The 26,341-nt window shown below is 34.1% G+C and overlaps 1 protein-coding gene and 1 long non-coding RNA gene across 6 annotated transcripts; one reads left to right on the top strand and one right to left on the bottom strand.

Annotated features, from left to right (window-relative positions):
- Positions 1-1,417: 1,417 nt before the first annotated feature.
- LOC126818183 (angiogenic factor with G patch and FHA domains 1) lies at positions 1,418-13,673 on the top strand. 3 transcript variants are annotated; one of them, XM_056100667.1, is made up of 14 exons: positions 1,418-1,702; positions 2,062-2,369; positions 3,248-3,297; positions 3,973-4,164; positions 4,561-4,740; positions 5,126-5,146; positions 5,243-5,981; positions 6,372-6,532; positions 7,168-7,269; positions 7,773-7,935; positions 8,662-8,738; positions 10,146-10,276; positions 10,998-11,097; positions 12,430-13,673. In XM_056100667.1, the coding sequence occupies exons 2-14, from the start codon at positions 2,066-2,068 to the stop codon at positions 12,700-12,702; spliced, it is 2,493 nt and encodes an 830-aa protein (XP_055956642.1). In that variant the 5' UTR covers positions 1,418-1,702; positions 2,062-2,065; the 3' UTR covers positions 12,703-13,673. The 3 variants fall into 3 exon arrangements, with proteins under 3 accessions (XP_055956642.1, XP_050401397.2, XP_050401396.2); XM_050545439.2 differs by having other exon boundaries at positions 1,429-1,545; XM_050545440.2 differs by lacking the exon at positions 5,126-5,146.
- A 995-nt stretch (positions 13,674-14,668) lies between these two features.
- On the bottom strand, positions 14,669-24,617 carry LOC126818003 (uncharacterized). 3 transcript variants are annotated; one of them, XR_007679150.2, is made up of 6 exons: positions 23,749-24,617; positions 23,385-23,587; positions 21,277-21,449; positions 19,739-19,833; positions 18,423-18,546; positions 14,669-17,980 (listed from the first exon to the last, which is right to left on the bottom strand). It is a non-coding gene; the product is annotated as an uncharacterized LOC126818003 (long non-coding RNA). The 3 variants fall into 3 exon arrangements; XR_007679151.2 differs by having other exon boundaries at positions 24,376-24,617; XR_007679149.2 differs by having other exon boundaries at positions 24,477-24,617.
- Positions 24,618-26,341: the final 1,724 nt, after the last annotated feature.

Here is a 26,341-nt window from a genome sequence, read left to right as displayed (position 1 = left end):
AAATACGTCCGTCATTTTTTTTTTTTTTTTTTTTTTTTTTGTAAGACTAGAGAATCCTAATCATTGTACTTCATTTGTTGACTTCATTGAAATAATGCAGGAGGACCAATGCACCATGGGACAAACTAGCCGAATAGAAATTCGGCCGAATGACTGTGGACACACTTAGTTAAGCGAAATTCGACGCCGATTGATTCGGCCGAACAATTCGGTCAATTCATTCCGCTGGTGTGTCCATAAGACAAACACACCGACAACATGCACAAATTACACGGACTAATTACAAGCAATAAACGACAAACGTAGGCCAGGTACACGTAGGCATATCAATTCACGTAAGACGGGAGACATCAGTAGTGGAGCCATTTCAACAATGTATATCTAGGTCAACATTTGGTTGAAAATTTTAAAATATCCGCCTCCATTAAAACCCAGCGTTACTAATAGTAAATAGCCTAGCTAATATCAAATAGGCCTAGGGGTCTATCTATCAGGTACATGCCTTGTTTTTATCCGACATAGATCTACATCGTCATACATCTCCCGTTTAAAAATGGCGTTCCTAGTAACGGCTTAACGATTCGATTTTAAATACGATGATTTATACCCGTTTCAGGATTGATTATATGCTTAATTGTAGTTGGATGTGGCAGAAATATTATAAATAACAATAATCAATCATTGTTTTGATGAAAAATATTGTCAATTTTTGCTTACTGAGGCCCGATGTGATTTGCGTTGGACTTTGCTACGTGGAACTATACCATCTCTCATCTCGAGAGCTAAGGTTTGTTATCTAGGTGATTTCCAGGGGAAAAAAATATTCACAGCACACTGCATGGCGTGGGCTATGTCTTGTTCGCTAGTCCGATAGGTGTGGACATCAAAATTCCATTCATTTCACCACTCGTCAGGAGGCAAACCACCATTAATTTCCCCATTGACTTCAATGTTAATTCTGGCCTCTTTGCCCACCTCCAACTTTTCGTTGGGCAGAATGCTTTTCACTACAGACAGAAGAACAAATGGTCATGTCTTTGCACAAAAATTTGTATGAGGTTGACCACCAAAATTTTGAGATACACTAACTTGAAGGGGCATACTAAAAAAACATGTAACTAGTTGCCTTACATATCACCGTATCCAACCTGGTTACCCCGTTATCCTTCCGCCTCAAAATCATGAATATTTACCAAAACCTGGCAGAAAATGTTAATTCCAACCCTCTTCGTCCATTCTAGACCCAAAAATCTACAAACATGGACATGCAAAAAGGGAGAAAAGAGACACAGAGAGAATTGCTATAAATAGACGAACTGGTACCGAGATGGTGAAATTTAATGGTGGTCTGCACCCGTCAGTCGTTCAAATTATACAAGTTACCTCCCTTGAGTCATATTTCGTTTCCATTGCCAATCCGTCTAAAAACTAGTGCAGTTGGGTCAGTGTCGTTTTATACGAAGTAGAGAACAGTTCTCAATTTTAATATTGGGACTAGACGAACTCCCAAAATGAATTAGTCCATAATTATTAAAGACCCATAACGTAAATCTAGATACATTGCATGTAATAAATTTCTCAAAATTTTGCAAGATCACCAATTTTTTTTTTCAGGTAGACTATTTTTTTGTTTACACGTATTGGATTCGGAACTGGCAAGGACCGTCATGGTGTTTACGAATTGGCAGTTGATTTAAGTTTGGTGTGTTAAAATTTTAGCACTTTACCATTTTGAATTGTGTGTTTTTATGTTGAACACTTAGTGTCGTTAATATTATACCCCAGAACAAGGCTACAGAGTACAGAGGCCCTGAGTAGGCCTACTGCGAGTACTGGTACTGTCCAAAATCATATTTCCAACACTCCAAGCTCACCTGAACTTAAGTGACCTTTACTTTCTTTATTATTGCAAGTGCAATAGGTTAAACATACCTTATGCAAGAGCTTAATCTGCAGTTTTGCAGGTCTTTCTTTAGGCCTGAAATGTTATCTAAATTATTAATTAGACATTTGATAATGACCTTATAACCAATGTAATATTTTTAATTTTATTTTTCACAGAGCCATGTCTGGTACAGATTCTGTAAGTGTGGATGTGGAAACTCTAAAAGAAAATATTTCGGAATTAAAATATGAATTGGCACATTATAAAACAACCAATGAAGATCTGGTTTCTAAACTAGCTAAAGCAGAAAGACAATTATCAAAAGTCAATGATTACAATGAAGAATTAAGAATACAATTAGAAAAGTTAAGTAAAGAAGTTCATCAATACCGAAAGACAGCCAAGTTAGCAAATGACAAACTCTCAAGCACTGTTTGTACTGGAGCAATTGGTGTACAAGTCTGTGCAGATGACTTTGAAATAGGTAATAATAATTTGTTTATCATTAAAGTACCTGATCTTAGATGTCTATTTACTGCATTAATAAGCCATGATATTATTTTTGACAAGAATACATTTGATCTGAGGGAGCCACGGTGGCTAAGTCGGTAAGATGCTGGCTCACTAACCTGGAGGTCGCGTGTTCGATCCCTGCATTGACCGAGAAAGTTCATCAGTATTTTCCGGCGTGGTTTCGTTTGGATAGGATGAAAAACCAAGGACCTGTGTATGCATTGGCGTGCACATAAAAGATCCCTTGACAGATGGAATCGATATAAGAGTAGGCCATAGTGCCAGTGTGCGGGCACACTGTACCCCCTCTTCATTAGCCCAGTCGGAGCAGAACAGTAGGACATTAAACCCAATTTCATTTCATTTTTTTCATTAGCTCTGAACATGTCTGACTTGAATGTTTAATTATTTTTGTTTCTTGTGTCATCATTCATCTTGCCATGATGTCACATAGAGTAGAACATTGGAATGAATGTACTCTTATTTCAATAAATACCTTTCATCATATCCTTGCATTAACTTATAGTTATGCCAAGGTTTGATTTGTCATCAAGGTGCAAAAAGAATTCAATTATCATATATTTATAGTAAAATCAGTTACTGATTCTCTAAATTTACTCACCTTTGCTCTGATTTGATTTTGGTGGCATAGGGTACAAAACAGTTACCTCTCATTTATTCACACCTTTTTTTCAATTTTGGCTACCTGTACTTTGACTACCATTATGACATTAGACCGTGACTCGGTCCAGATGCCCTAGTGCTACATCGGACAAGAAAGAAATGTGTTGCAACTTTCACGAATCAGTGATGTAACTATATGATTAATTTGCCTCTTTTGTATTTTAGTGTTTGAATCAAAAGCCTTACCTAGTTGGGACACTCAAGAAAAAGTTGAGGTAAGCTGAAATAAATATTTTAGTGTCTAGTGTCACATGAGGAGACTTGCAGTCTTCATGTCAACACAAATAAGTGTTTGAGTAAAACTGTATTTTTGCATTACAGTAAAAATGTTTTTTGAATTATTGTTTAATGACATCAGTGATAATTAAATGGTTATACCCTGGATACACCATTCAAATTTTGTAAACAAACAAACCATATTGTAATATATTTAGTATGGTTGACACATTGCAAAAAAATTTGTCATGGTCCCTGGTAAATAGTATGCTTTGAAGGAATATCCAACTCCTATTTACTAGGGTGACCACATTAGCTCGGTGAGGATGGTGCTGGCTCAATAACCAACAGATTCTTGGTTTGATCATAGAAATATCTTGATGTTGGTTAAGAAAGTTCTTCAGGATTTTCTAAACTTGTTTCTCCTTGTTGATAATGAAGGAACAGGATGAAGAGTTTGGTATTCAGAACAACTTTCTAGTCTTTCGGAGGGGGCCCACGGTGGCTCAGTGGGTGGGATGTTGACACACTAGTCTGGAGGTACTGTGTGCGATGGCAGAGATAGTTTATCAGGATTTTTTAAAATACATATTTTTTGAAAATTTAATTTATTCATTTTAAAAATTAAATGATAAATCAAACAATATATTTAATTAGTTATGTTTTATTTTAAGGATAATGTCATAGACACAAGCTGTATAGCAGATGCTTTGAAAGCTACTGCTGAGGCTGCTTTATATGGACAGGCTGACTCTACAACTCACATTGGTAATCAAACGGGAAAATCTTACGATTCTACCCAGTATGTTTATGATGAAACTAGTCAGATGTATTATGATTATAATTCAGGATATTACATAGATACTGTAAGTAGAACAAAGAATTAATACAAACACCTCCTAGCCTTTAGGTCGTTTACAGACTTGATGATCCAATCCCATACCCTAACCCTGGAAATTGATTGGTCCACATCCTGTAATCAGGGTAGAAAGTGTTTAGCATAAACCCTGAAATGCCCATAATTGTACAAGATTTATTCACCTTTTCCTTCATGGACTCTAGATTGAGTTCTTTCAAAGAACATATGCACCTGCCGCAAGACATCTGAAAGATCAAATAGTGCATAAACCATTAAATAATGTTATTAGTTATATATATACCTACAGTTTTTTTATGATTAAAAGAATACTAATATGGGATGGTTATCAAATTTTCTTACCATTCATTTATTCACATGTGTTGGGGTTATTTTTTTCCTTCAGCAAAACAATTTATATTATGATCCGAAGTCAGGAACCTATTTCTATTATGATACCACCACACAGACATATGAGTTTCACTCACAAATAGATATATCACAAAACCCAACCCCAACTAAACCAGTAGAAGTCCAATTTGATAAGAGAGGTAGGAGGGAGAAGCGTAAAACACACAAAAAGAAGGTAAGACATCCAAAGTTTTTAACAATTTTTTGTATCTCTTAGAGTTAATAGGTAAAACAGCCAAGCTTTGTAGCATATTTTTCTTTGTTTTTGACTTTTTGAGTGAATATTACATTTTGTCATTATGTTTGGCTAGATAGCTGAATTTGTTTACTAATCACATTACGATTAGTTGTATTGAATGTGCCTTGAACATCCAGGTTAAAATTACTCACACTTCTCAACACCCCTTTGCACTTTTAAAGACCCCTGTGAATTATTGGATTAAGATAGGTAGGTCATGAAATTAATCACTTGGTTAATGTCTCTCTCATTAATAGTGCTTATTTAATGTACTAAAACTTCGATACGTTACCAAATATAGTCGAAATTATTTTGTTGTTAGATGACTACAGATATTGATGAGGTGACTAGCTCCATTAGTAACTTACAGATACAGTCACAGATGAAACATGCTTTAGGTAATTATGATTGTTTATATATTATTCCTTTTAATTCCTAGGATGAGAAAAAACACAAGAAACACAAAAGAACAAGGTCTGAAAGTACAGAAACGTCAAAGAAATCCAGAAAGAAATCTAGAAAGGAAAAGAAGAGAGAGAGAAGTCATGAACACAGGGAACGAAAAACCTCAGAATCCAGAAAAGGAAGTGCGTCTAGAAAGGAAAAAACTTCTTTAGCAAATAAAAACTATTCCCCTGAGGCAGAGGATGAAAATGTGATCAAAGATCTTGATGATTTTCCCGTGAATTCTGGAGCAGTCTCGTCTCTTCTTTCTGTACTTTTAAAAGATAAGTCTGAACTTGAACATAGAGATTTGATTGATCCTACATTAGAAAAAACAAAATGTGAAAGTGAAAGTATGGAAGTCGATGATATTATGCTACTTGATGAAATAACAGACTCTAATAAAAATACAAATATTGATTCAGTGGAAAAATGCGAACCCAAAAAACCTAATATTTGTACTGAAGACAATCTCAAAGATAGGGAAATTGAAACGGTTTATTCGGAGAAGGAAATTACAGACTCTTCTGAGGTTGTATATGTATCTGATGGAGATTCAGATGGTATTTGTACAGGAGAATCAGAACTTGAGTCAGGTGAACTTTCTTCTGATTCCTCCAGTGATTCAGACTCAGATAACGATGAAGATATTGTGATAGAAGGTGATGGTACAATTGAGATATTGAATGAGTTTGTACCTTATACTGGTGATGAGAAATATCAAATAGCAAATGGTAATATATATAGATGTTATTAGTTTCTTAAAATAATTAGACAATAAGTTCTTAATTTGTATCAAATGGTAGCCTAATATAATGTTATTATTTTCTTAAAATGATTAGACAAGAAGATCTTAATTTGTATCAAATGGTAATATAGACTTTATTATTTTCTTAAAATAATTAGACAATAAAATCTTAATTTGAATAAAATGGTAATATAGACTTTATTAATTTCTTGAAATAATTAGACAAAAGATCATAATTTGTATCAAATGAAAAAGTACATAGATCTATATTTTTTTTAATTTTGTTGGTTTTGCATTTAAATGCAGAGAATATTGTTTATTTAAATATTTTAACGATAAGATTGTAATTAAGATATATATGTTGTTTTTATTATAGAAGCATCAGCTAGTTGGCCTCCATGTATTAGAGCTATAGTACAAGTATCAGATTGTTTTGATGTAGGTGATCTCTCTATTATAACATGTACTGGTGGAATTGTTGGTAGAGAAAAAGGCAAAAATCATGTTATAATGATTAATGATCTCAATATAAGTAGGGTAAGTAACTCTTGTTAGCATGATAATTAATTTGATCAAAGTAATGAGTAAATACAGTTATTTTAATTTCAATATTTGTAATATAGATACATGGTTATGATAATATCAGTAGGATAAGTAAATTATGTAATTGTAATATAATTATTAGTTGGATAGTAAGCAGGGTAATAGTCCATGATTTATGGCATCAGGTAGTATATAAATAAAATAAAATGGGGTTAAACATCTTATATTTCGGCAACGATTACTATACTCACAAATCCACCATGCACTACCAAGTACCGGTAGTACATAAATGAATAGAGTAAATACATCATACTATAATTATATTATAATAGAATCATTGTAGTATATGGTTTGATTATGATAACAATATGTGATATTATTTTATTATAGAATCACTGTAGTATATATGGTTTGATTATGATAACAATAACTATATGTGATATTATTTTGTTATAGAATCATTGTAGTACATGGTTTTATTATGATAACAATAACTATATGTGATAGGATCATTGTAGTATATGGTTTGATTATGATAACAATATGAGATATTATTTTATTATAGAATCATTGTAGTACATTGTTTGATTATGATAACAATAATTATATGTGATATCGTTTTATTATAGAATCATTGTAGTATATGGTTTGATTATGATAACAATAACTATATGGTTAAAGATGAAGGAAGTCAACATGGTACATATATTAACACTACTCGTCTATCACAGGTATGGTAGATTTCTTTACCTCTTATATTACAAACATCTACCGTATAGTAGGTATATCCTAAAGTATTTGTTTGTATTATATTTATTTGGGTGAGAGCAGATTACCTCCCTGTAACTGGTATAGTTTTAACTCAAAAATAGCCACAGTGACTAAATGGGTATGACGCTGGCTCGCTAGCCAGAAGGTCGCATATTCGATCCATGCATTGGCCTAGAAAGTTCATCTGGATTTTCCGACATGGTTTCCCCTTGTCAGTGGTGCAGAATGGAGGGCCTGACAAGGACAGCTGTCTAGTCATTTGAAATTTCATTTCATTTCATTTTAACGCAAAAATATTGATAAATAAATAGTAACAGATTGTATAATACTTATCAAGACCAACTGCTTTTGTATTGTATTCATATCACAAATGACTTCACTTACTACTAAATCTGATTGCTTTTCTATCAAAATCACAAATTGCTTAGATTTCACGACTTACAATGGATTTATATATTTATAGCCAAACAAAGTGAGTCATGAAGCGGCAGTAAATCATGGTGATATAATGAAAGTTGGTAGTACTGAGTTTTTATTACATATACATCCTGGTAATGATACATGTTTAGATTGTGAACCTGGGGAGGTCAAGGCCAGGGTTAAAAAAGATGAACCAAATAATATCGGTAAGTAATAAAAACTGATATTTTTATCTGTTTGGTCCAAAGAATTTTTTCTGAAAACATTAAGGAGCTGGATAGCTGATCGATCTTATCAGGATAGTCACCAATGAGGCATTTAGTTCATGGACAGATTGTATAAATTGAACTTTTTTGTCCCATGGAAGAACAGTGCCAACATGGTGCTCCTCTGCAATTGGGTTACCACCTCTAGCATAATTATGTTAACCCAAGCAAACGTTCTAGAGACAATTGCCTTGGCCAACCAGGCAATAGTTTTATCTTATGATTATGGTTATACATAAGGAGTAAGGTCATCATCTGTCTGTCCTTACAGGTTATCTTTGTGTATATCTGCCCACCACTGCAATAATAAGATACAGATGCATTATTTAGTGCCAAAATAGTCCATGGGGGTACACGATTGAACGTTCCGGAATTGAATTCTCTCAATCCCAAAAATAGTGACAATCGAGTGAAAAGATGGATTTCGGGCTACAACGCATGCATCAACTGAATAAGTAAATTTCTCAACCAACCATGCAGTCGAAACATATATTCGTTGTGTTTAATTATGTCACGATTCTACTCACACCACCTCTGTTGTCGGGACTGACATAACTGTGATGGGATTGAATTCTGCGTTACTCAATGACATTTCCTACTTTATCAGAAAAATAACCATTTTCTTTATTAAGTTTATTGAATATGAAAATTAATTAAACCTTTCAGTTATTCTGTCTGCGGCAGAGAAGAAAAAACAAAAGAAAGCTGAATTAAACACTATTAAAAAACGATATGGTTTGAAAGTGAGTGAATTATTTGTATCAGTTAAAAGTGGGAGTAGCTAGAGATAATTGTTACATTTTAGTTACACATACATTCAATGTGGACAGATTGTTGTCACCTTGTTAAAAGGGGGGTTGGATGGCTGAATGGTTAGCGTGCGCGCGCTGTATCATAAAGTCTGTCATTGAGTCGAATGGCGTGGTTTCGAATCCCCGGTTGTACGTGGCAAGGAGTAGGGTCGCCTGTCCAACCTCGTGGGTTTTCTCCGGGTCCTCCGGTTTCCTCCTACTGCTAAAGACCCCTACGCGCAAGCGAATTATGTAAATAAAATTGAACCATATGTTAGTCCCGAAATGGCCTAGTTTGTGTCGAGTGGACTTTAAACCCCATTTCTCTCTCTCTGTCACCTTGTTAACACACTACAGTTTGTTGTCAGATTGTTTTCAAATTATAGAGTTATCCCCCTGTTTACATTCTTGTTATTGTAACACCATGTTCCTGAAGCAACGACTGCGAGTTTTACAACATCTTGACGTTGCTAGATTACTTCACAATTCCCGAACTTATAGCTACGTTATCTACAGACACGTGAACAGTAGCATCCAATCAGAGGTTCTGACATCGCGACCTTCGCGGAAACCTTGACATTGAACGAACATTGAACTTTGCAGCTCGATTATCACAGGTAGATATTTTAGGAATCTGATAGGCTTACAAGCTGGGCTTGTACCCAATCGAAATTAGTGCCGAAATATGCAGGGTATTACGTGAAGGCCTTGATAAGATCTACGTAGTTAAAGCGAGATCAAGCCTCCTATTGAAGATGTTGTATCACAAGACAAGGTTCTCAACAGAACTTTTAAACTTGGTCAGATTACAGATCGTTGCATAAAGAAGAACCCTATTCAATTTTGAAAGCATTTCAATTCACATTTTGACAATTGACATGATACAGGAATTTTTTTAAAACACAGTTGGGATTGTTCATTAGGAGGAACCCTATCAAAATTAAGAATGTGTTGATGGTATATTTTTATGTTATCCCCCAGTTTACTTACTATGTAGTGTTATTAATGCAATACAGAACAGAATTCATGGTAAAGAAAAATAATTCAGTTCAAACATGTTTTCATGGACATTTTAATTTTTAAAGCTTGGGACATAGATCTTAATGTGGGATTTTAGATCAAGCATGTCTGACTGAAGTGGCTGGGTGTAAAAAGTGATGCTGTTTCAAAAATTTGGGGTTAATGGAATCCAGAATTAGGTCACCAGAAGTCATTTATCAGCTTCAGGAAATAGAGTCAATAATCTTCCATACCATGGGGTTGTCTATGTTTAACTCTATGTTTAACTTAATTTATACAGATTGTTGCTTTACTTCAATATGTGCATTCTTATTAGTTAAAGAAAATTGTATATTTTAGAATATGGCGTATGAGGATAATAATCAGGCTATAAATAATCCAGCGTATGAAGACAAGGCTGCTGTAAGACGTAAGAAAGTTGGTAGTGATGGACCTGGTCACAAAGCTGAAGCACCAGCTTCTGTCCATAAGTATGAAATGCTTTTAAAATTTTTGATGAATGATCTATTTTAAAAAAGATTACCAGGCATTGGAAGGGTATCTATAGAAGATCCCTGATCGTAAATTTTGAATGGGGTTGCAATCTTAACTTCCCAGGCTCAATTTAACATTTCGAGCTCGTAAATGCAATAAATTTAAAAACGTCTGAATGGAAATTTTATAAATTTATTGGGATTGTTCATAGATGAACCCTTTCAAACTTCAGGATATTTCAGTCGCAAATCAAAGAGATATCTCCATATTTACCTTCAAATTAATATGACGCCTTTTAAATGTAATACAGGGCAGTGTTCTCAAGAGACTGTAAGGAAGGACCCTATTGAATTTCACAATTTTTGAATCTTAAATTTCAAAGATTTTTTCTTTTCATTCAGATATTGACCTTTTAAAGTTTGGGGCATTGTGTATTAGGAGGTCTGATGAACCGTGTAGATGTTTAATTAATATAAAGATGAAATGGGGTTTAACATCCAACTGCTAACTGGGATAATTTATGTACTATACCGTGATATCCCAAATTAAGTTTTATATATCTAGTTATATCAAATTACCTCTTCTTGTCTTAATTCTTTGATTTTTTCTATTCTAAAAGTCTATAAAGTAGGCTTATTAAAATACTCTCTGTTTAGCATAGAATGCTTATTTCTGGTACAGTTTACTCTCAATTAACAATTATTTTTTTTCCTTCAGACCAATATCTGGTAAAAATGTTGGTCATAAACTGTTATCCAAAATGGGGTGGAAAGAAGGCGAAGGTTTAGGAAAATCAAGTTCTGGTATAGTCGATCCAGTGAGTAATATCTTCCAACTGTTACAATTATTTATTTATAAATGGTTTGAGGTCAGAGATGACACAGAAAACTAAGACTGACAATGTTTTAATCATACTGGAGCCACGGTGGCTAAGTGGGTAAGATGCTGGCTCGCTAGCCTGGAGGTTGGGTGTTCGATCCCTGCATTGGCCGAGAAAGTTCATCTGATTTTCCGACGTGGTTTCCCCTTGTCAGTGATGCAGGACGGAGGGCCTGACAAGGACAGCTGTCTAGTCGTTCGGATGGGACTTAAAACTGAGGTCCCGTGTATATATCAGTGGTGCAGGACAGAGGGCCTGGCAAGGGACAATGTATAGTTGTTTGGATGGTCCGAAAAACCAAGGTCTCATGTACACATTGGAGTGCATATAAAAGTTTCCTTGGCAGTTGAAATTCAGTATAAGAGTAGGCCATAGTGCCGTCGTCCGGGCAGAATCTCCCTCATAACACACTGTATGGCGTATGCATGTCTTCATTAGCCCAGTCTGAGCAGAACAGTAGGATGTTAAACCCCATTTCATTTCATTTTAATCATACCACTGGATTACTTTTTATTAAGGAAAAGCATTTTCTATATTCAGTCGTTCTTTCACTTGCAATAAGTCTCAGTGAAATAAAATGAAATTGGGTTTAACATCCTACATTTTTCCACCATCCGGGCTAGTGGAGAGGGAAATATGCCATGCAGTGTGCTATGAGGAAAATTTTGCCCATACCACTGGATTACTTTTTATTAAGGAAAAGCATTTTCTATATTCAGTCGTTCTTTCACTTGCAATAAGTCTCAGTGAAATAAAATGAAATTGGGTTTAACATCCTACATTTTTCCACCATCCGGGCTAGTGGAGAGGGAAATATGCCATGCAGTGTGCTATGAGGAAAATTTTGCCCATACAATGCCGCTACGCCTTACTGAAATGAAATTGGGTTTACCATAACGTCCTACTTTTCTACACCAACCAGGTTAATGGAGAGGGACTTATGTCATGCAGTGTGCTATAAGGGAATTTTGCCCACACAGTGGCACTACACCCTACTTTTGTTTTATGTGCATTATGTACCCACTGGTAAGGGGTTGCCAGTCTGGAAAATCCTGATGTACTTTCTCAGCCAATACCATTATGGTTCAACCTAGAACCTCCTAGTTAGTGAGCCAGCACATTATTCACTGAACTCCTGTGAATCCAGAACATTTGGTATCAAGGTATTAAGTGTAATAGGCAAGGAAACAGTTTGTTATATTTACAAACATTTAACACTTTAAACAGTTTTATTGACAAAATACCAGTAATGTACGTCTCTTATTTCAGATTAATGTTAATTATCGGTCTAATAAAGCTGCTGGCCTGGGATCATCTGTATCCATAGAACAGCCAATAGATAATATTGATGGTAGAAGTGTCAGAAAAGTTAACATGTGGCGTCAAGCTCAAGAACGATATGATAAAATCGATGAAACTCTTCGTAAAACACCACAAGATTCTGAAAGTCAGAATGAGATTAAAGTGCCAGAAAGTGAAAGTAAGACAATGTGGGTTAAAGGTGATACTCAGAATCCAACAGAACAGAGTGAAAATACTTGAACTGTGTACATTACACAGATTAAAAATACTTGAACTGTGTACCTTACACAAAGTTAAATACTTAAACTGTAGTTGGTCAATGGAAACACTTGAAAAAGAATTGAAACAATGTGGGTTAAAGGTGCTACTCAGAATCTAACAGAACAGATTCCAACTGAACAGATTAAGAATACTTGTGAACTGTGTATGTTACATAGAATCCAACAGAACAGAGCGAAAATACTTTGAACTGTGTCTGTTACACAGATTAAAAACTTAAACTGTGTCTGTTACACAGATTAAAAATACTTGAACTGTGTACATTACACAGATTAAAACTACTTGAACTGTGTATGTTACACAAAGTAAAAATACTTGAACTGTGTCCGTTACACAAAGTAAAAATACTTGAACTGTGTACATTACACAGTGTAAAAATACTTGAACTGTGTCCGTTACACAGATTAAAAGTACTTGAAATGTGTCTGTTACACAAGGTAAAAATACTTGAAATGTAGTTAGTTAATGGAAACACTTGATAAATAATTGAAAAATTTAACATTTTCAGTGCTACAGAGTCATCTGTAGGGGCTATTGTAGGGTAATTTTGATATAGTACAACTGTACAAAATACCACTAAAATGATAACAGTGAAATTCATCAAATACTATTAAAAAGGGATTTAATAGTGTGGCAATATAAATCCTATTAGTTTGTGAATATGCAGCAGAAACATCTTGACAACACACTCTTTGGTTAGAGCAGTAATTTTTTGGGGTAAAAAAGTCCCAAGAAAAAAGACAGTGATTGAGTATGGATTGGGCTGAAGTGGGTCATTGTCTTGATTGACAACAATTGTATTTATTTATTCATGGATGAATGATTCATAATTACTTATGTTGTGAATTTATATCTTGTTTGAAAGTTGTATGATATACAATAATTGTCTCAAACTATATATTGTTAACCTTTTTCATAAAATATTTGTATAATATGGTTTATTATTAGTGCTAGTCAGAGAGAGAGAGAGGAAGAGAGAGAGGGGAGGGGAGGGAGAGAGAGAGTTTAAAATCCACTCAACACAGACTAGATAATTTTGAAACCACTCAACACAGACTAGATAATTTTGAAACTAACATAAGGTACAATCTTTTCATTATTTCAATAATAAAACCCACGAGCAACCTGTATCATTGACTTGTACAAGCTTAGGATCAAAACAACACCACTCGATTCAATGACAGGCCTTATGATCTAACGGCGCACAATAGACCATTTAGCCATCCAACCCCATTCGAGTCAAGTAGATGTATATTAGTCAGAGGTGGTGAGGCATCATTGAGAATTGTAAAAGATTTGTCCAGCAATTGCAAACTGTTCCACATAGATGATATAAAACCATTCTTTCAGCACAGTGCAAATCACATAGCCTTGGCGCCACATCTAGTTTTGATTTGAACGCTCTATTTAGGCTACTTACTCCAACTATACTTTTTAGTTTCATTAGCAATCAAGGTAGGTTACAAGAGGTTATAACACAATGTCAGTCTGATAAAGATCATAAATTGGTTTCTTTACATAGATTCGACAAAGAGTAAGCATAAACATTGTCTAGGCAAAATTTCCCTCATAGCACACTGCATGACAAAGGCTCGTTTTTTAGTAGCTCAATCGATACATTTCGTTTGTTTATAATAATAATAATACAGAAATTACATTGTGCAGAAACACCACTGTAGCAAGGTCCCTAGTGCTTGATCTTCGATTCCAAAGCGTAAGTGGAACAGATATGTTTTAAGCCTACATTTGAAAATGTCAGTTTTTAAGGGGATGATTAGGATCGATCGAGTTCAATAATACAGATGAAGCATATCTAAAAGAGCGTCTACACATTTGGAGATTCACTTTTGGTACAACGAGGATGTTTTTGTCATTTGATTGCAGAGTGCGAGAGTGTTGTGGTTTGACAAGTAGATCGAATATATAATCAGACGCGGTGCCATTTATTGATTCAAATGTTAATAATGTTAATAATAATATTTTTATACAGTCAACACATCTTTCATTAAACTGTTTCATTTATTTTTAAAATAATTTCAGAATTTTATCGGCAGCAATACACAATATTAATATGTGAGCGCATAAAAATTGAAAAGCTGTGTCCTGCTTCAACCCAAACACAAGTTGTATGTCCACACGGTTATAGAATTACATCAAATAAAGTATGTCATCCATAACAATAATTTCTTGGCACAATATTTGTAAAAACAGTTTAATAATATTAGATATATTTATTCAACAAAATAGAATTTCCAGATTAGTATATTATAACTATAATAAACATTTATCATATATGATATAAGGCACAAATAAATCCTCTAATATAAAAAAATATTTCATCTATTTACTATAATAATATTATGATGTTATAAGGCATGGACAAATTCTCTTATATAAAATACTTCATCATTTTACAATAACAATATATATGTATTGCAACAAAATATTAAATTATTTATTTGACAAATACGACAGAAAGGAAAGACATGAATTTTAAAGATAATTATTAACATTCTATACACAATTGTCAACATCTCTGGCTAAATGAGGGCCATTATTTTCATTTATTAGATTTCAACGTTTTTCTTAAGTACAAGTAAATAACCATTAACCAAAATTAAAAGGATATTGACATAAAACAATCATTTATTTCTGAACAAAGTTTCTCTTAATACCAATTATTTATATTTATGAGACACCTGAAACACCTTATTGTGGCAAGAAACTATACAATAGTCATTTATACTGAACATTTAAATAATAGACTGTTCTCTGAAAATGAAACTATGTGTGGCAAGCTTTAGTAACAAAGAAATATAGGCCCACTAACATCATTTTAATTAAGGAAATTATGTTATACCAATATGTTGTAACTTTTAGAGTGCTCACAAGGTTTCTGGGTTAGAAATAATAACTGCAATAACTCTGCAAAAAATTAATAATCTACCTACAGGCCACACATCACCAATGATTTCCCTATTGACTTTAATGTTAATTTTGTTGGGTAAAACATTTTCTACCACAGATGGAGCAACATGTGGCAACCTCTTGCTCAAAGGCACTTTGAGGTTCATCATGGAAATCCTGAGATACACAAACTGGAAGTAGAGAAAAGTAACCATGGAGAGAAAGACTAAAAATAACTTTGACCCTTGTTTCGTGGCTGACGGCGTAGGAATAATTGATTAGCTGTGTCCTTATACAGGAGCAAATTCGGCTTTTTCCTAACTGAACAATCCAAGCAAATCTGACAGGATATTCCTAAATAAGCTGGGGGCACATTAACAATATATTTTTCTATACATACAATTATACAGGTGGTATCGTGAGCACTTTGATCTTGTACATATTTCTGAAAATATTTCTGAACACGTTTATAGTAAAATAGTATCTATCATGTGACATATACAATGTACAAATGCATTAATCTATAAAATATAAAGGCCAGTTGAAGACAACTTCTGGTGGAAAACAGAATAATATTAAAAACAATAAAACAAGCCAACAGTGAGGCTAATGTCCTCATCTCAATATTAAAAGAAATAGATGGCGTTCATTAATTATTGGCTCATTTAACTTTTTGTAAAACATTGAGCCATCAAATTGCTTACCCACTCAGCTTAACTTTAGCAAAAAATGATGATTATCAAACGTAGTACAGGTATTGATGTTAAGAAACTATACACCAAATTTCATCACTCTCGTACAATTACAATCACTGTTCTGAGGTATTGACAAATGACAAATCCAATTGCTCATTCCTGCTTAGCTGAAGCAGAAAATGCTGGCCATCAAACTCAGTCAAGGCATTCACCTTATGAATATCTACCTCAATTACAAGAAGAGTTGCTTTGTTCAAAACAGTGTACGACTGTGTAACCGACAGACTGGCAGGTAAATCTACTTTAACAGCACCCTTTAAAAGGCGGGGGACTAAAGATTGAATTTCAATTATATGGGAACTGTGAATATGAAACTAATTTCTTACAATAATAACAACAATCAGAATTTGTAACAAAACAAAGAAACTGAAAGATATAACATTCTGTATACCATGTACTTGAAGGTGCTTGCATGGTGTTAAAGGAGCTGTATATATTTTAGGAAATCAAACAGGTTAATTCTGCATGAAAGAACAATACAAATTTCAATTTTCATATGTTTCCGGCTTTAAGTCCCCAAATTCACCCTATCAATATAGCCTGGATAACCATGTCTCTAACTTTTATATTGGTAAGTTATAATTATCGTCCCAATTACAGTCTTTCAAACATCTGAGCAGTGGAATTCCTTAAAACAAGTTTGTTATACTGATTCAACATTTTTAGCTTTAACATTCACACACAAACCAGGATTATTCTTCACATTTTCATACTTAAAGCATTTTTATCAACTTGTTTCCTGTGAAATCTGGGACTGTCCCTTTAAGATAAAATTGAATCTTGCCATATCTGCCTAGCTTCATACATAGCTAATAATAATTTTTGAATATGTATTATACAAGAAATAAACACAATATATTTATAAACACAATGTAACATTATTATACTATCCATAATGAGTAATTTAATCCCATGTGACAACTGGAGAGAATAGTTCATGCCAAGTCACATGACACAAACATGACCTCTTTTAATAGACTTTTTATAGCAGGTGTATTCCCTCATGAATACAATGTTTTGCGAAGGATTTGAACCAAAATTTTGATAGATTAATTAGTTTGAATGTGTTTTTAGTCCAAATATATCATCAAATCACTCGGGAAGGTATCTTTAAAACCTAATATCAATAAATACATGTAAATAGTAACTTTATTATCCAAAACGAACACTAAACGGGCACTGTATATATATATACAGTGTAAAACAAGACAATGTTAATACAATTGATTAAATAAAGATATAAAATATATAGGTTAATACGAACACAAAAGCTGACAAAATTGATTCTTTCTTAATAGGTTTTTCAATAAAATTTGTTCAAATGCTTAAAACATTTAGATGACATCATTAGTACAGTGTTCAACATTGACATGATATGTGCTTTAAATCAGATGAGTAGGTGTATGTTTTATCGCTTACTGACTGACATACAATGATAAACATCCCTTGATAATAATAATATGTAGGATTCTTTAAATCTTTACAGAATTTGATCACCTCGGTAATGGATGCTAAATTTTATCATAATCTGAAGATGTTTCTAGTTTACCACATCTACATGTAAACAAAATACCATCCTGAAAAAAATATCACAATAATATTAATATTAATGCATGTCTTGTTGCAACACCACAAAGTGGATGACACTACCTGTACATTCATCGTTTTATAAAGTATTTATCACTCTGCTTAACCTGAGCAGATAATGTTCATCATTGAACTTAGTCAAGGTACTGATGCAATGAAACTACAGGTATACACTCAGTTGCATCACTTTCACTCAATTAGAGTTAGAGTTATCGATTTCCAAAGCATCAGCAAATCAAATAATCTATGCTTAGTCTCGGTGGAAAGTCAGACCCTGTCAAGAGCAGATGGGTGAGCAGACAAAACCATTTTAGTAATCCCCTGCATTCTCCAGAGCATCCCCTGCTCATTTGACACCACTTTTCGACCAATCTTAATTCAAGAAAGTTACATTTTGGTCGACAATACATAACAAATTCAGTATGAACTTACCGCAACATAAACTGGTAAAGTCATCCAGAAATCAGCATTAGGTATTACATCCTTTCCATGACGACCTCGAGCAATGTTCAACATGGCACCAAATGTAAAATAGACTATCAATGTAACTGTAAATCTGAAACATACACAACACAAACTAGGTCTTGAAAAAACACAACACAAACTAGGTCACTTATAGTTTATCCAATTCTAAATAACTCGACTACATACTGAGGTAATTAGTATTTGAGAGTGGAGGGTGGTGGCAAGCCGGCCACTTCACAGAACTGTATGACAGACAAGAGAGAGATAAATGGGGTTAAATGTCCATTTGATATAAACTGGGTCATTTTGGGACAAACATATGGCCCAATTTTATTTCAATAATGCACTTGAAGATGGAAGAATGAAAACCATTTATTTGGATCATGTCTTTATTCTAAATCAATTGATTGGCTCATTTTTCTATGAATGACATAGATAGGTTTGCAGCTGAAGTTGCAACTGTCAAGGTATTCTTAAGTCGATAGACAGGATGTACACAAGTAATTTACTTCTCTTCAATTTAAAGCTAGAAATATTCCATGCCAGGTTTAATGATCTGTTTGATTCGAATCACAAGAGAAATTGAACATTTGATCTCCGGACATGCATTTCTAGTAGTTGCCTGGTCTGTATTCAATGATATTGACAGCAATAAATAAAGAGTTTACAATTAATAACCATCCACTGGCAGTTAATAAAAGTTGTCTTTAACTGTATTTGAACTACAATATTAATTACATACTCAGTTTCAATATAACTCACAATTTCAATTGGCTTCATCTTATCTACTGGTATGATTAGTTGAAAAAGTCCAGCAAGTTTCAAAATTCAATTTAAAAAATTGTGGCCTGAACAGCAATCACAGGTTTACGAGGCAGGGGGGCCTTTGGGCAACAAATGCTGGGAAAATTTGGGCACACAATTATACTTTGTAAAAATTGTATTAAAAAAATATTGTGTTCTTGAATGTGTCCAATTTAACAGCGAATTTATAATTATTATGTAACATACTAAGAACCTAACTACATTTTTTGGGCACCAACCACCACCGCCCCCCCCTCCCCCCAGTCAAAAATTTCCCCGTACGCCTATGACAGCAATTCCAAGGTTTCAATGACAAGGGGATGTGTGACCCTGAATTTCAAGTGAGTTCACATCAAAGTACAGCAAATTTACATAAATTTGACCTTCACTGTGAGTACAAGAAATAGGACTGATCGATGGAACAGACAAATGCAAATGATGTACTATGGTTCTACAATAATAAGGGCTGGTGTACATACATGATTAATAAAATTGTTCCACCACTTAGTTGTGTTACACTTTCAGAAGGTAATATAATTACACATGCACCAGCATATTCAAATGTTATATTATACTGAAATCATAATACATAACAACAACAAAATAATTTAGAGTCATTTTTATCAAAAACATTAAATCAAGCCAACAGTGAGGCTGATGTCCGCCGCTGGAATCTCAAAATTAATAGATGACACATTATAATTAATTGCATATTTATCTGTTTGAAATGCGTCACACAAGCAACCTGCTTATTTAAACTTGGCCCATGGTGAAAATGCTCATGATCGAACTTTGTCAAGGCTTTAAGGTACCGGTAATGTAACAAATACACAAAGTTTCATTACTCTCCTTCAATTAGAAGTTATAAAGTCCCAAAGCATCAACCAATCAAATTGCTTATCTCTACTAAGCCTTTATTAAGAATGTTAATCAATAAACTCAGTCACGACATTCACCGAATAAACATCTACACCCAGTTTCAACATTCTAAAGCAGACTTATTGACTTCTAAAAGTTTTGACCTCACATTCAATACTCATCATTGAACTTAGTCGAGATATTCACCTGATAAACACCTACACCATGTTTAAATGTACTACCTTAAGCCTAGATCACAACCCGCCTTATGTGCTTTGACATGCATGGTTTTGGTAGATCACATACCAGCATGCAAGAAACCGGTTGAAAATTTTGAATGTGCGATCTTCTACAGTGCCCAACACACGCAAGTGACGTGTAAATTTTACGCACAGGTTTACTAAAAGTTACCCTGTAGACTGCCGTAGTAGCACGTACGGTGGGTTATGAGGTTATGAGCGAGGCTTAAATTGGAAGAAGAGTAATTTTGTCCAAAACATTTGACAGATAGACCAATCCATCTTACCCGCATTACTGGTAATAATCGGAATAGTTCACAGTTTTCTTTGAATTAAATCTACCAGTACATGCAGTTTTGATGAAAGCATATTAAACTTAGTAAAAAATTAATAAAAATATGATATCTAATTGTAAATCAAACTGCTCGACAGACTGCCCAAAGTTTCTACCAACAGGTTAATTGGTTCTTTAATTCCTATCGATATTATCACAATAAAAAGATTAAACATGCATTATGCAAGAGCTAAATCTGCCTACCTATTGTAGGTCTTTCTTTAGGCCTGAAATGTTTTCTAAAGTATTAATTAGACATTAATTAACTGGTCCAGGCCTGAATCAACTCTCGATGGCATCAGATTTCTCCGATATTAAATAGATTAGAATGGTTCAGCGATACTTTGATTTAATCAAATATGGAGGACCGATACTTAGCTTCCATCAACCAGTACAGTGGTTGAAATTATTGCACACATCTGTCAAACCTTCAAAGGCTAATATCTTCGCTTGCAATAGAGTAATTTGAATGAAATTTTCAAATTATTCATTTTACGTCATCTACTTTCGAACTATTATAGCAAGAATGGCTAGTTCTTTATCTAAATCTTACATAATGTATCTTTAATCAATATATATAACTCACCAGATACTGTTCTTTTACAAATACTATGACAGGATTAACAGGAACTTTACTTTCTACTGCAGTTTTGGACGGCCATAATGAATTAGAATTACACTCAAAAAAAATCTGTGTTTTAAGTAAACAAGATTTATTAAATAATCCCGGACCAAATGTTGTGTTAAAACCTGGTGGCACTGCAAATATAGAAACATGTGAAAATCATATGCTGGTAACTGTGCTAGTTTTGTTTTAATAAAATCAGAAAGAAAGTTAAAAGGCAGATGGGGGTTTACTATACAACCCCAATTATAGTCTCACACCACCCCAGTAATATCGGAGAATTGATTTGTCTCATTACTTGTTGTTTTTTTTAATGTGAGAGAGAGAGAGAGAGAGGGGGGAGGGGGTAGTGTCCACTCGACACAAACCAGGTCATTTCGGGACTAACATATGGTTCAATTCAGTTGCGCGTAGGGGTCTTTAGCAGTGGGAAGAAACTGGAGGACCTGGAGAAAACCCACGAGGTTGGACAGGTGACACTGCTCCTTGTCATATACAACCAGAGAATCGAAACTGCGGCAGTTGACTCATTGACAGACCTTACGATACAGCATGCACGTGCTAACCATTCGGCCATCCACCCTGGGCTGAAGGCACCGGTCACAGACTTTGTCAGACACAAATAATCACAGTCTCTTTATTATAATATATATGTTGTATGATACTTTGTTTCTGACCAATATATACGCTGTATGATAATTTGTGATTGACAATATCTGTGACATGTGCCTTATATCCCGTATTTATCATAAATAACTATAACTACTAATATCAGCATCAACATCTTGGTTTTTATCAATATGGTTAAATATCTTTTTTATGATAAAAAATATTTCTGAGTTCATCATTTAATGGTGGTACATCTAATTGTCAGTTGTTGAGCAATTTACTTTGCTTTAGAAAAATTGATGTCATTTGAGGTTTAACTCTCAATAGCTGCTCTTAAATGTTTTGTTAAAATTTGTTGTAATAAGAATCCCAAATTTGAAAAAAATTCAGCTACCAAAGAATTATCATGTGGAAGAAATGCATAGAATATGGATATATGTTAAATAAAAAATGCAAATGAACAAAAATGATACACTTAAAGCAGTGGACAATCTAGCCGAATGATTCGCCCTGCTGAATCAAACGGTGTCGAAATTAGCCTAGTGTGTCCACTGTCATTCAGCTGAATGAACGGTTCGCTAGAATCAAACATATATGTTTGATATATTTGCCTAGTGCTTTAACTTTGCCAATGCATTCGCCTGATTGTAGAATTCATTAGCCAATCACTACTCATCATCTACACATATCAAGAAGTGTCACGTGATTGTTTGAAGACATGGTCGCCGCCATGTTTAATCATGTGATGTGAAAGGTGATGCAATCAACTGGTGAATTGGGTGAAGGATTCGCCAAGTGTGTCAACCCATTCGCCTTCTAATAAAATTTTGTCCCAATTAATTCGGCTAATGAGTCCACTTCCTTATTAAATTATATTAATACTAAACGACCTGGGGACTTATTCCTAAAATCTTTAATAACTTATTTTAAGAATGATATCTTTTCATTGGTTTACAGCTAAAATGAGGACTATAATTTGCATTCTCGGCCAATGAAAATGCTGAATTGTTAAAATACTTTAGTTGAAATAATCATGAATAAGGCCCCTGGACAAAATATACATGCAATAGGATTCCTCCTAATAACTACCTTAACAATTTTTGCAAGTTTAAAATTTTTGAAATCTCAAAATTCTGACCTTTAGACTTAATGGTAAGTAGACTATTATGCTAGGTTCCCAATGTTATGCGATGCGTTATGATAGGATTGTCTCTAAATAATCGACACTCTGCTACATTTGGATACGTTTCGATACAATCAACACGATTGCTACAACTTACCTCAATATATGATAAGACCTGATAGGATCACCACGATTAAAACCACAATTCCAATCGTAGTGCGAATCGTGATAGTGGGAACCTAGCGTTAACAAAAACTGTGATAAGATGGACAGGCCAAGAAATGGATCAACAGGGATGCCAACAATATACAAATGGAGAATATAACTTAATACTTACCAGGATAAGAATGAAATGGATCTTCGGTATATCTACCCAGATTGAAATATGATGAGGATGAGTTAGATTTAGATGACTGACAAACTGAAGCATTGCTGCAATTTGCAATTTTTTGACATAAACCCATATAAAATGTACAGGTAGCTGGAACAGTACCATTTACTGGTAAACATGATGATCTGTTACCCTCAAATGTCCAAACTCTACAAAAATGATGTAAAAATATATCTTACCATAATAAATATACAATGAGCTAAGGAGTAACTGCAAAGTCCAAAAAAAAAAAATTTGTTCAATCAAGGTGCCCATTCCCATTAGAGGAATTCGTATCCTTGATTGAAGTTTGAAACATGTGTTTGTTTACCTCGTGCTACTCTCCCAGAATATACCCCTACACTTTTTTTTCTTAATTAAGCACCTACACCCATCCCCAACATTGACTTGTCATGGCCTGTCAAGTCAGTGAAATACAATATTTGCAGATATATGCAAAAGATGTGTCGTTAGATTGGGCTGTTTATGTTATGATATGTAGTGAAAAGCAAATGAAATGGGGTTAACATCCTACTTTTCTGCGCCAACTGGGCTAATAAAGACGGGCATAGGCCTACACTATACTACATGAAGGAAATTTTGTCAAGATACAGTGTTTCCATCCTGTGCTACTCTTCATTGAATAACTTAATTGTTAAGGCTGCTGTATGACAATTTGATTTCAGATTTGCATCCAATCATAATGAATAGAAACTTTTTTTTATTGCTAGGCTTTCTTTCCTGAACTACTGAGGTGACAAGGCTTACAAGGGGATCGATCATGCAGAGTAAATCCTGAGTAACTTTCTCAGCCAAGCTAAGGATAGAATCTGGCATCGCTGATAATTAGCAAATTAATGACATAAGATGTTACAGGCATTAATAAACAAAAAGAATTTGCGAGGTGAAAGTAAACGAAACCAGTAATTGCTGACGTTTAAATTATACATGTAGGTACCGTAACGGCGTAACGCGAGATGACCCTGGCCTTGTCCCTTCCTTAGTTCCTAAAATGTTTAGGCTAAAGTGCAAAGAAGAATAAAATATCTGAAACGGAACTTTGCTGTCAGGTTAGTCAAATCATATCCTAGTGCACCAGCTCCACAAATTTGTACTGGGGCGGCTTGCAAAACTGGTAGAAAACAAAAAAACAATGTCAATGTGCAGAGAAGCAATTTGTTATTGTTGATAGTCGCCATGTTTTATCATGTGACATCTATAAATAGGTTTTTCTTGTATCCGGGCAATCGGGAGTATTCGGTTAATTCAGGTTAACAGCCAAACAGAATCTAAAACAAATCCTCGGACATGGCACGAAAAAATATATAACAATCTGAATATCAGAATGTAGTAATTGATGGCTTGCATTGTAGTCTCCCGATCACAACAAAAGTAGTCAGCAAATGAATAATTTTATAGTTAAGGGCATTATATTGTGGAGTAATTGACCAAAATTATACTCTTATAGTTATATTACGGTACCGGCAAAAATTAAACACGCAGTTTCCACAAGACTGATAAGTTGACAGTCGGTTAGATCATCATTTAAAGCTACAATTTCATATTTTTAAGTTTTATTTTTAAATTTTTTTAAAATAAAGCCTTAAAATAGATAGTTAAACAGTCCTACCTATAATTCACTATTGCCAGCTGAGAAATTGGCAAAGATATCATTTTCAGCTTCAAATTCAAACGTTTGAACATAGCTATTCCATGGAGGTAATAGGAAAACAAGGGAGGTAATTGTGTTATTATTTCCTGTGTCAATGATTTTTAAGGGTGGGAAATAATGCCCATCATCGGATAATAGTGAGTTGATAACCAATTGAGCAAAAGACATAGAAATAATTATGTTTTGACTTTCTTAGAAAATATGAAATTCTCGCTTTAACAGCATATTAGGTAATTTTTCACATGATTTTAATTCTTTTTGTACGTTTGACGATAAATTTAACAGGATGACTTGCACAAAAAATATGTCTTTTTTTTCTCTCTGTCAAAACACAAGAATTATTCAACTGTGAAATATCTAATTGGAAAAGTCACAACTAATATAATAGGTTATGGGAGGAGTGGAGGTCATAAGGTCTGTCATTGAGTTATGTGGCTTGGTTTCGATCCCAAGCTTATAACTGATAATGAATAGGGTCGCCATCATGGGTTTTCAGGTTTCCTCTTACTGCTCTAAAGAAGTGTGCACAAAAAATTATTGAAATAAAATTGTACTATGTGTCAGTAGCAGCAGTTTGATAAGTTGGCATCATGCAATCCTGCAGATGTTCCGGATAAGTGCTGCTGTTGTTGAGGCATTGGCCAGTGGACCATACTGACTCCGGTAGAAACAATCAGATAGTCTCATAATAGTGGTGTAATGGCATCCAAAGTAAATGGCATCCAAATTTTGGGCAAAAGCTGTGGTTCTCATACCCTCTTGAAATATTACAATGGTGCATTTTAGAGTTGCAGTGACCCTTCTATACCTCTATGTCTGTACCATCAAAATGGAATGTTCAACATTCACTATCTGTAGACACATTCTGTCAAATTATTTTTTTTGTTATAAGAGCACACATTATGTAAATAGTAAGAAATAAAACAACAAACACTGTTTTGATAGTGTAGTACATGATTAACTTCTTTATGGCAGGTAGTGTTACCATGACAACATAAGATGAAATATATATAACAATGCATGATTGGCAACCAATTAGAAAACAACACATGTTTTCTTTTTTAAGATTGACATTTTTAATATATTACAAATTTATATAAAATAGACATAAATGAGAATGGGGAAAAAGACATAATAATGAAACTTTTTTTTTATGAAACTGGTGTTCTTTTCTTCTATGAATTCACTCATGTGAACAATGATTTTTAAGGAACAAACAGATGACAAAGTTATTAATGAATAATAATGTAGG

Source organism: Patella vulgata, chromosome 4 (genome assembly GCF_932274485.2).
Source record: "Patella vulgata chromosome 4, xgPatVulg1.2, whole genome shotgun sequence".
Taxonomy (NCBI): domain Eukaryota; kingdom Metazoa; phylum Mollusca; class Gastropoda; family Patellidae; genus Patella; species Patella vulgata.
Note: the sequence above shows the minus strand (reverse complement) of the source record. Positions and strands in the feature narration are given on the sequence as shown.

What these genes read in the sequence shown, in the direction of transcription:
- LOC126818183 (XM_056100667.1), top strand. Translation starts at nt 2,066, where the DNA reads ATGTCTGGTACAGATTCTGTAAGTGTGGATGTGGAAACTCTAAAAGAA. An exon ending in GAAATATCAAATAGCAAATG is followed by an intron (nt 5,982 to 6,371) that starts GTAATATATATA and finishes TTTTTATTATAG; the next exon opens with AAGCATCAGCTAGTTGGCCT. An exon ending in GCACCAGCTTCTGTCCATAA is followed by an intron (nt 10,277 to 10,997) that starts GTATGAAATGCT and finishes TTTTTCCTTCAG; the next exon opens with ACCAATATCTGGTAAAAATG.